The sequence below is a fragment of the Merops nubicus genome, unplaced genomic scaffold, assembly GCF_000691845.1.
Source record: "Merops nubicus isolate BGI_N331 unplaced genomic scaffold, ASM69184v1 scaffold13437, whole genome shotgun sequence".
NCBI lineage: Eukaryota > Metazoa > Chordata > Aves > Coraciiformes > Meropidae > Merops > Merops nubicus.
Genome location: NW_008619655.1, coordinates 15,475 through 26,213, shown reverse-complemented (window position 1 = coordinate 26,213; position 10,739 = coordinate 15,475). Strand labels below are relative to the sequence as shown.

At 37.0% G+C, this 10,739-nt stretch overlaps 2 protein-coding genes across 2 annotated transcripts in view; one reads left to right on the top strand and one right to left on the bottom strand.

The window, feature by feature from the left end:
* Positions 1–229: 229 nt before the first annotated feature.
* IFT74 (intraflagellar transport 74) overlaps positions 230–10,739 on the top strand; it is a gene marked incomplete at its 5' end in the record, with an annotated part of 25,530 nt that continues 15,020 nt past the window's right edge. Inside the window, 5 exons of the mRNA XM_008943873.1 lie at positions 230–278; positions 1,646–1,744; positions 1,907–1,967; positions 2,806–2,865; positions 3,958–4,019. Of these exons, the coding sequence (XP_008942121.1) occupies positions 230–278; positions 1,646–1,744; positions 1,907–1,967; positions 2,806–2,865; positions 3,958–4,019 (331 nt within the window). The remainder of the gene's footprint in view (positions 279–1,645; positions 1,745–1,906; positions 1,968–2,805; positions 2,866–3,957; positions 4,020–10,739) is intronic.
* The window catches only part of LRRC19 (leucine rich repeat containing 19), a 6,585-nt gene continuing 1,141 nt past the window's right edge, over positions 5,296–10,739 (bottom strand). The window contains exons 2-5 of the mRNA XM_008943872.1: positions 9,236–9,328; positions 7,289–7,799; positions 6,877–7,086; positions 5,296–5,621 (exon numbers count right to left, since the gene is read on the bottom strand). Coding sequence (XP_008942120.1) covers positions 5,296–5,621; positions 6,877–7,086; positions 7,289–7,799; positions 9,236–9,328 — 1,140 coding nt within the window. The remainder of the gene's footprint in view (positions 5,622–6,876; positions 7,087–7,288; positions 7,800–9,235; positions 9,329–10,739) is intronic.

The following is a 10,739-nucleotide window of genomic DNA, read 5'->3' as shown; positions in this document are numbered from 1 at the left end:
TGGCTATAGTTTAGCCCTGGGTATGGGCCAAACGTGGACAAGCTGAAAAAATAATGTTTGTCTGCACAACAGTCTGCAATGATTTTCTGTCTTCGTTTTAATGATGTAAAGACTGTTTAAGAACACTGAGAAGGTGGTAGTTCTCTGTCTGTAAGTTCTGCAGATTGTTTGCGTAATTTACAGTTCATCAGATTTAGTTGTTCTCTAACAAAGTGCTCTCCTTTGTCAGGTCCTCAGAGACAGATAATGGATAAAACATATTACCTTGGACTGCTGAGGTATGGCTTAACAACACATTCAAACTGCAGGTTTGATGCTCTGTTCCCCACTGACACGAAGTTTGTTGTGCGTAATGGTCGTCTGGGATGAGTGGTGTTCACTTATGATCTGTCCTGTTACAAGAGTTAAGGCCATTTTGCATTTAGTTTGCACAAGGAAAGGTATTCTACGCTTATGTCCAGGACAAGTAGATTTCTTTGGCATTTTCTTATTAGGCTTGCAAAGCAATCCCCCAGCATTTATAAAAGGAGAGTCAGTGAATTTGAGCTTCCCCCTGTAATGCCTGATAAGTCTGATAGCTCCATTTGTAAGAAACAGCATCACAAATTAAGTGGGTCTTAGTGTACGTTTCAGGTGGTTTATTTGGGTTCTATATTGAGCTAACACTGACAAAGGCAAGGCCCTGTTGAAGCTGTATTGCATATGCTTCTTTGTCTGTTGATCATCCTACAGCATTGAATAACAAGTCCTAAATATGATGTTTTAAATATGGATGATATCCACATTCTGTGAAATGATGCTATGATTTTTTTTTTCTTGTCCATTTGAGAATAATTCACATCTGTGTTGCCAGCAGGGACAAAAAGTTACTTAAAACATTTTATTTCATATCCAGGTTTTCTGACTACCACTTACAGTTTTATCTAACAGAACCACTCTGCTTTTTTCCTCACTTATGCAGCTCTTTGAAATACTTACTTGAATAGAATCATAGATTCATAGAATGTTTTAGGCTGGAAGGGACCTCGAGAGGTCATCTGGTCCAACCTCCCTACACAAACAGGGACATCTCTGCCTAGGTCAGGTCGCTCAGAGCCCCATCAAGCCTGACCTTGAATGATTCCAGGGATGCAGCCTCCACTACCTTTCTGGGCAGCCCATTCCAGTGATCTGTCACCCTTATGTTAAAGACCTTTTTTCTAATATCCAGTCTAAATCTGTCCTTTCCTAGTTTAAAACCGTTACTCCGTTCCCTGACATTACAACCCCTTCTGAATAGACCCTCCACTGCCTTCATGTAGGGCCCCTTCAGGTACTGGAAGGTTGCTATAAGGTGCCCCTGGAGCCTTCTACAGGCTGAGCAGCCCCAGCTCCCTCAGCCTGTCTTCACATGAGAGGTGCTCCAATCCCTTGATCACTTTGGTGGCCCTCCTCTGGACTTGCTTGAGTATGTCCACATCCTGCTTGTGCTGGGGGCTCCAGAAATGGATGCAGTACTCCAGGTGAGGTTGACGTGTGGTTCAGTGTGAGAAAGAGATGCTGATTGCACGTCTCCTGTAATAAAACATAATTTCTGTTCTTTTTGTGGTTTAGTTACACATTCAAATGTACGTGGGTTTGATTGTTTCTTTGGTTGGTTTTGTAGAAGCAAAACAAATGAACTCACAACAGAGATTAACAAGCTCCAGGAAGAAGTAGAAATGTACAAGCAAGAGAAATCAATCTATTTGTCATATGAAAAAAGGTGAGGTGTATTTTATCTAATGCAGTGCTAACTTTCTCAGTCACAAGACTGTTCTTGTGTCTTGTGCGGGCTTCAAACAGCTATCAAATAACTATTTTTTTTCATTCTTTTTACATATATGAGTCTTCCCCTCTTAAGTGTGACTTTTTGTTTTGCGTTTAGGGCAGAGGCTTTAGCTGGTGAAATCAAGGAATTTCAAGGTCATCTAGCAGACTACAACATGGTATGCTGCTGTCAGCTCTGATACTGAATGCTCTGCTTTCTCTTGTTTGCTTTGTACTGCTTTTTCTTTCTTTACTTCAGAATCTTTTTTATTGGTATGTCTGTAAAAATATACTAGTTAATATTTCATCTTTTTCAGTTATTGGAAAGGAAAAAGGTAGAAATGAAGGAAGACATAAATGAAAAAAAATGAAGTGTGCTTCCTTTACATTAGGAGAAGTAGTTGCATACAGGTTTAAGAAATTACTGCTGTATAGTATTTGTGGATTTTGTACAGCACCATATAATGATGATCACCTGTTGCTGTAGAGGCAGTCCGGGCAACACATAGACTCCAATGTCAGAAGGTGAAAGAATAGCACAAACTTTATTACAGTAAGGGTCTTTTATAGATTCACTGGATTATTGACATTTGTGTTATAGGTTTATTGGTTACTAAGTTGCTATGGTACATTTCTTGGTCCCTAAACCCAAACATTCACCAAGGTCAAGATGCAGAGTGTTTATCAGGTGTTTACCATTCTGTTCTCAAAGCTCAAGCTCTCAGTGTGTGAGAAAGTACATTTTCCCACAAGCAATAGCTGCAGCTTGCTGACTGCAGCTCACAGTGGAAAATAACCTCAGATCAGACTTTCAGCATCCACAATTACTTCTGAAAACTGAACGTAAGTCTATTCAGATTCCCAAATCATGGGGTTTTTTTCCATTTACAATAACAGAAAATTACTGTGTTTTCATGATCACTTTGTGAGTTGCTATCTATTTGTCTGATTTTTTTTTGTGTGTAAATAAAAAACACAAGGAGAGCAGTAACAGGCTGGATTTCTGTTTCATTCCAGGTAGTGGACATGCTTAACACCAATACGGATGTAGCAGAAATGATTCGAGATTACAATATGGTAAGAATTAGGATATTTGCTGTGTTTGAACAGTGAAATGATGTATGTTAACATTCTTGGTGCTTTGAACATATGACACATCTGAAAAGCACAGCACTGATTCAAAGCATACCCATGAGGCATCCCCATTTTTTTTCCCAGTTAAATTAACCATAATATTTGCAACATGTTCGTAGTGAGACAGTGGTCTGAAGTGTTGCACTGACAACCCTATGATAGTTTTCTGGATTTTAGATTTGAGAAGGCTGTCGTCCCAACCCAAATTATGGGTATTAAGATGTCTTCTGTAGTTGACTTGGTAGCATAGAATGCTAGCCCTATGAAAGGCAAATTCACTAAACTGCATGCACTGCCTTGTAAAGTTGCTTGGTATTCTCTTAATTTAGTTCTCTTATTCTGCCTTTTAAGTGACTCTAGTGCAATAGATATTACATAGGTCGTCTGGCATGGCCAACCACAAAATCAATGAGCTTTATTCTTCTTTGCTTGCTTGCTTGCTTTATTTTCTAACACAGATAGAGTGTGCCCCTAAGTACTAAGGTGTGAGTGGCATCAAGCATGTTCCATTTCTTATGAACACTGTCCATAAGCAAAAGAAACTAATTTTAAAAGGTGTTATTTTGGTAGCTTGAAAAACCATCTCAGTATTTCATAGTGAAAACAATTATTTTTTTTTCCCCTGCATTTGATTGAAAAATAAAGTCACAATGTCTGTGTCATGAAGAGGAGAATGCTTTGCAAGTGTTGCATTTTCATTCTGTCTGTAGGCTTAATCAGTATTTTACAAAGTGTTCCAGGAATAGATTCCACAGTGATAGTAAGTTAACTGATTTTTTACAAACTTGACTTTACTTGTTTTTCAAACACAGAGAACCCTTCTTACTTCCTTTTGGTTTCCAGTGGAAGACTGCAGTTTCAGAAGGTGTTTCTTCAGTATCAACTGTGACAAATATCTGGAGCAGGCAAACTCTGCTGCTCCACCCTCTACTGCATTCTGAGCAGCTTCTTGCTCATTTAAAGGGAACTTTGATTTTTTTATATAAAATCCTTATCTTTGTTATTATAGAGTAATTTTTATTTCCTTTTTTTAAGTTAAAGGTTCAGAATGACCGGGACACTCAGAGCGTGGATAAAATTTTCACAGAACGACAAGCGTAAGTACATGAACCGTTTGCTTCTCCACAGCTCTTAAAATCACAACTGAACTTGCCAAAATTGAGGTGTTGTCTGATTCGGAAGTTCCTTAACAGTTTGATAAATGCCACAAGTGATAGCTGAGCAATGTCAAGACAATACAGAGTGCCAGGCTGCAAATGGAGTTCCTAGCATTAAAATCTTCTGAGTGACTGCTGTGGACATCCTTACCACGTCATTCAGGAGGAGTTAGGTGGCAGTGGAGACTCAAGATCCTGAGTTGTGGAGGTTGTTTTGTGGAGTACCAGACTGGGGAAAGCAAGCAGAAGTAGGAGGCTAGAAATGAGATCCTGCCTGCTAAGATAAGGGTGTGTGGAGAGGAAGAATTTGTAAGCAGTCACAGTGACTTGTGTAGTGATAGCCTGAGAGGGTCAGTTTCTCAGATGTGTTAATTTTGGGACAGGAGGCATGTGAGAGAAAGGGTTATGGTCTTGCTTGTTGCTGGTAAGAGCAATCTCAACAACAAGTTTTTGTGTATAAATAAGAACTTGAAAAAATAGCTTCCCATTTAATAATAAGTCACTTTTCAATAATACTGTGGTTTTCAAGACCTCATAAATCTATCTGTTCTACCGGTGAATATGTTAAGAAGACCTGAGGAGAAAAAACTTGTTTTAGTAGCAAACTAAGGCATAAAGGCATTAGATATGCAGTAATGATAATTTGTTGTTGTAGTGTATGTAGATACATTTAAGGGAATGGAGCAGTTGGTCCTTCTTGCTCTGCTGTGTAGGTAAAAGAAACCCACACACTCTGTTCTTAGATTGTGTTGGTTTTGCCTGATACACTAGTAGGCTGTGTCATCACTTATTTGGATTTAGTCCCCAGCCTGGTTGTGGCCTACTTCAACATTTTAGAGAAATCATTCTTCCTTTCTGGACTTTGTCACAATTAAAGCATTAGTGATTATTCCAGCTTCACACGCTGCTTTGTAAAGACTTTTTCCTCTTAAGCCATATAAAGTTAGTTCTCCCCTTTCCCCCCATAAGTGACCGAATAGGTTTTTATAAAAGGTGTTTTATGAGCATTTTTTTCGTGTTTTTGAGATATTTGTTGCAACCCTAGTGCATGCACATCACCACATTTTTAGCTTCATGATCTATCTGCATTACTTTGTTGAGATGAAAGGAGACAGACTGCTTGGCTTCATTTTGTATTGTACATAAGGATTGTAATATGGAAGTACAAGTGTGCTACAGTTTTGAAAAGTCAGTTCATTGTCGGTTGTTTAAGACATTAATTCTCCTCAGTTACATAAGAATCTATGTATTTATCCTCAATAAATCCATCTTCCCCAGGCACAAGTGCATGAATTTTCTCAAATATTACTATGGGATCTTCATCGGTTAGATTTGATACTGTAGGAGAAGAACTCATATCAGCGGAGAACTCCTGTTCAAACATCTCTGGGTCGTTTTCTTCCAGACGACGGTGACTGTAGCTGATCAAGTACTGATACCATGTTGGGCATTTTATAGCAGTAAATATCAGGAGTGTAGTGCTTAGGACAAACCCTAGGACACCCACTAGGAAGGTCCAGCTTTTGCCAGGAAGTGGTAACTCTTTAAAACAGACAGGAAAAAAACAAAGACTCAACTTCATGAGGAACACCAGCAAGAACTCTATGATGAATTTTTTTCATAGTAAACTGGAGAACTCACAAAATAAACAATGGTGAGGCAATTACTAAGTGTCTTCAGAGCTTTAGTAAAATGTTACTTCTGTCTTGTTAGAGAGTTAATAACATCACTCAGACCAAAACTTAATGTACATCTCATATTTCCTAGCAGTATAATTCCACCATGTATATTTATCAAAAATAATTGTTTGAAAATTGGATAATGTTCTATACAGACATATAAAAGATAAGTTTTGTTGTTGTTTTTTTTTCAAAAATTTAAATTCCAAGATTAGTCTTGGTGTGGGGGCTGGAATCCACAACTAATTTAAAATTCTATTTCCCAGGCATAAATTTTTGTAAGGAGATGATATCTGCATCCTAAATTATTATACCTTTTGTTCGACATATCCTTTCAATTGTATTTCTTTTATAATAAAAATTTCAGTAGACTGTAGTTGCCAATAGTCTTCATTTAGAAGCTGTTTTTGTGTGCTGTCCACTGTTCTATAACAGATTATAGCTGCTGCAGCAGAAGTGTGTTACGGTGGTGGCTCACAATCTGTATGTGCATGTAGAGATTGATATTTCTTCTGCTTTAGCTGGAAGCAAGAAGTAAAGCATTTACTTCTTGCATGGAAGAATGGACAACATTAATTTGCATGTAAGAAAAAAAAAAAATCCCCAAAGCTAGAGTATTACAGAGTGATGATGGAATTAACATAAAAAGGTGAAGAAAAGTAAGGAGGCTATTACTGCCGTTTCAGAGAATACAGGATAGGCACATCTGTGTCTTTTGCACTGAACAGAGTTGAGGGCAGGCATAAAATTAATAGGCTCACTCTTCCAGATTTTAAGAAGATAACTATGTCTAGAAAGCAGTTAGATTGGAAGAAGTAATTTAACTTTTCTAAAGATGCGTCCTTTATTCTGTTAGGCAGAGATCTGGACAATTACCTGAGTTTCAAGCCTTTGAAATTTCATCATCGGTTTGTAGCATCATTTGAGAATTTAGAACTGTTTTGAAAAGTTACTCAGTAGAGCTTAACACTCAGCATAATATGTGTGCAGTCTACCAAAACCTGGAAGTACATTTGTTCTGTAGCCCTGGCTTTATGGAATTATGGTATACAAGGAATACAAAACAGTGTGACATCATGGAACAGCAAATCAAATGCCTTGTAAGCATAGTGTGTTACCTGCATGTGTTTCATTGCTTCCAGTGATGTTGTTTGGAGTCAGAGCTGTTAGTAAAGCACTACTTTTAAGCCTAATGGCTGAAGTGGAAGTTACAGAGTTTTCTAAAGAAGTGTTTTCAGTTTCGCAGTCAGCTGGTTGGATAGCAGCTATCTTGATGGGTAATTTTCCCCTGGTGTTTGGGAATGTACATGTAGTATTGTCTTCATTTTCTGTGAATATGAGCAGTAGAAAGGCTGTGAGATGTTGTTAAGTAAGTGGCACCCTAATTTTTTTTTTAAAAATGTCATGGATAACCAATGTATTACCACAAAAAGGAGCTAAGCTGATGGTGGACATAATTCAGATCAGGAAAAACAAGGTAAAGCTATTCAATGTAAGCAAGTATGAAACACTGCCCTTACCAAAACTTACCCATTGTCACGTTGGAGGCAGTTAGCCCTATCTGTAAATCACGGAGCTCACAGGAGCAGGTCCATGGGTTTCCAGCCAAAACAATTCTAATCAACTTTAAAGGTGATTTTATATTAAAAGATTTCAGAACATTATACTGTAGATTTAAAACTGTCAGACTTTTTAGAGAAGTAAACACATCTGAATCTATTTGAGTAATCTTATTATAGGATAAGTTCAGCTCTGACAGTTGATTTAATCCTGCAAATGCTGCTTTATGAACTGTGCTAATACGATTGTTGCTGATATCCAGAATTACAAGTTTTGTCAGATTGCAGAAGCTGTTATTATACAGTAGAGTAATCATGTTTTCATTCAGATAAAGTTCAGTCAGGTTAATAAAACGTTGAAGAATCTCTTTGTCACTGTCTTTTAAAGTAATTTTATTATTTTTGAGGCTTAGTTTAGTAACATTTTGGAAAAGGTTATCTGGGATATTAGAGAGGTTCTTTCCAGACTCCTCACAAATGACCTGTAGAAAAAAGAGAGAATTACAGTTAAATACGACAGGGAAATCTGGTGATGAAGATGTCTCAGTGATGACTATTAAGGTCCCAGAAATGTTCTTGTATTTTTTTAACGCCAGCACTTTAAGTCATACTGCTCTTCAGTTTTAGTTTTTCCTAGTATACTCCTGGTTCCATGTTAAAGGGGAATGAATTCTCCTACAGTATAGAGACTTGAAGCTCCAGATGACTTGGTGCTTAAACTGTGATGCAAGGCTCTTTTTGTGATGATTGTTGAAAATAGAAACAGTTTGTCATTCCATTTTGGAATTAGTAGGGCTTCCTGGTTTAGTATTCTGTGTGACGGTTGGCTGGGTAGAAGAAGTACCTTTCCCACATAATCTGGAAAGAAGGTGTCATAGAAGAAGTGGATTAAAGCCTGAAGATTAATTCATACTATGAATTAATATGAAAATATGCTTTTTTCAAATGTTTTGGTTTAAAACCAGCTATGTATACTTCTTAAAACAGCCTTGGAGAAGACCTTCAACAGAACACTTAGTATATCTTATAAATATGTCACTTAAATTCATTTTGGTTTTCTGGGTCAAAGTTTAGCATAGCTGAAGTCTTTTCAGGTTTGAGAGTGTTTACTCTCAATACCTTGAAATATTGTTGTTTTCTGAAAAGACCAAGTTTCCTTATTTGTGTATGTATGCATAGCTGTAGACTATGGTTTATTGTCAAGAAACTTGAAATAGCTTTAAAGCAGATTGTAAGTACTGGAAGCAGATTGGTTGTGTTACCCCTCTTGCCTTTGCTTAGCTTGTTACTGCTGTGACCAGACTGAGTCCAGATAGCTTACTTAAAAAGAAGTGTCAGTGGAGTGCCTTTCTACACTGTGTATACCCGTTGTGTGGGTTTTTTTGTTCTTCATGTTCATCCTAAAGATGAACAAGCAGTAGATACAGGACCGGACCTAGGCAGTAAGTCAGAGCAAAAAGTGCAATACCAGCTTTATCACTTGACTGTTAATGAATATTTATTTCTTCTTCTCCATTCCCCAATAAAAACAAAATCTATTAAACTAATCTCTGAAACAAACAAACAAAAAAAACTTAAAACAAACTCAAAAATTTCTTATATACATTTGGACTTGACCTGGGCAAATGCTAACTCAATAAATCTCTCTAACTTGAGCAGTATTTGTAGAGTCAGACAACTTGGCATTGTGCCAATAATTATTGCTTTTTAGGTCTATTCCAAAATGATGTAAAGATATTCACCCACTTACAACGACTGCCAGCAGACAACTGTCCATTTCACAGAAAACTGCACCTTCTTATTTGTCTCTGTGTCCTTTCTTCAGGAATGTTGTGTTTACAAGGTAGTTTTTAAAATACCTATAGCTTCTAGTGTATATCTCAAAAATAAGAGTAATTTGCATATACATAAAACTTACAGTTTGAGAACTGGTATTGCAGTCAGCAGTGACTGGATTCAAAAACAGTCTTCCAGACCAAATCACAAGCCAATAGAGTTTCATGGTTAGAGCCTAGTGAAAAACAACACTTTTGTATACCAAGACCAGATTACTGGTGTCTTCTCTAATGAAATTTTAATAATATAATACATATCATTATTTCAATGATAATTTAATACATTTTGTTCTACAGAAATACTACGAAATGTGAAATTAAGAGGAAAACCGTAGGTTATCAAAATCAATGCATTGCACTTCTACGTAACTGAGCCAGACCTAAAATCCAGTGAGGAGACTGTATCTCAAGTAGAAAAGGGACTGATTAGACAAGTTAATAGACAACAGCTTCATAAATGGATAAAATGAATAGATAAGGATGTACTCATTAATCTCTCTGTTAAGGAAGTTATGGATACCGGAAGACTATGACGAGAATAAACTGCCGAACATATTGAAGCTTTCATGCTCTCCCAAAATAATTTCTCTTGTTTCCACTGGTAAGAGGCAGAACACTGTACTAGGTGGGTTGTTATTTTATGCAGTCAGATGTCTGTAATGTTCTTATGTAAGTTATTAAGCACTTTTTTTTGTGAATTTTCAATTAGTAGATTAATCTTCTAATTTATTTATTATCCATAATATATATCAGGTAACATAAACCTGGACCTCTGTACTACGGAAGTGTAGTTCTTGCTCCCATCTTTGGAGCTAATTAAATATCATTCACTCTCTTGTGCTGGAGATTTTATGCAGATTTAAAACTTTTTTTGAGTGTCAGGAAAGTTTTTCTGATACATTATATTCACTGTGACATTAATGTCTCTCAGAGGAAGTGTCACTCATCCATCCTCTTTGAATCAGGCATTATTTATAAGATCTACTCATTTTAAACTGGAATGTTAAGCCATCTCTGTCAGATGTTAAATCAGTCCTTACTTATGCTCAACTTGAATCAAAATGTTGTTTAAAAGGCAGATTAATTTTTACACTTGTTCTTGAGCATCTGATGAGAAAAGTGAATCTCAGTATCTCCTTCCCAAATTTCTGTCTTCCAGATTAAAAAAGACCTAAAAGATAAGGTATAAGATACTTGTTTGAAGTGCCTATTCTGTCTTGGATATAGACAGCATTCACTGAATTTAGCAGGGAAGATTGGAGGAAATTACATAAGGAAGCTCAATTCCTTATGAACAGTGCTAAATATAGGCAGCCAAAGAGTCCCAAGAGGCCTTTGCTGATCAGACTGGAGTAGGTGAGATCACAGAGCAAACTGGTCAAGTCTAATCAATTGCTTGTGAGGACTGACCTCATTCACCTAATGAATCAGCCTGGAAACTTAACTAACTTCTTGGAGAGACATGGCAGCAGATAAGTACCACTTAACTGCTCTGATCCACTATATATTTGTACTGCTGTGGAAATTTACATTAAATACAAAAAGAATTCATAAACCTGTTTATTAGACATTGTCAGTGGCAGGGGG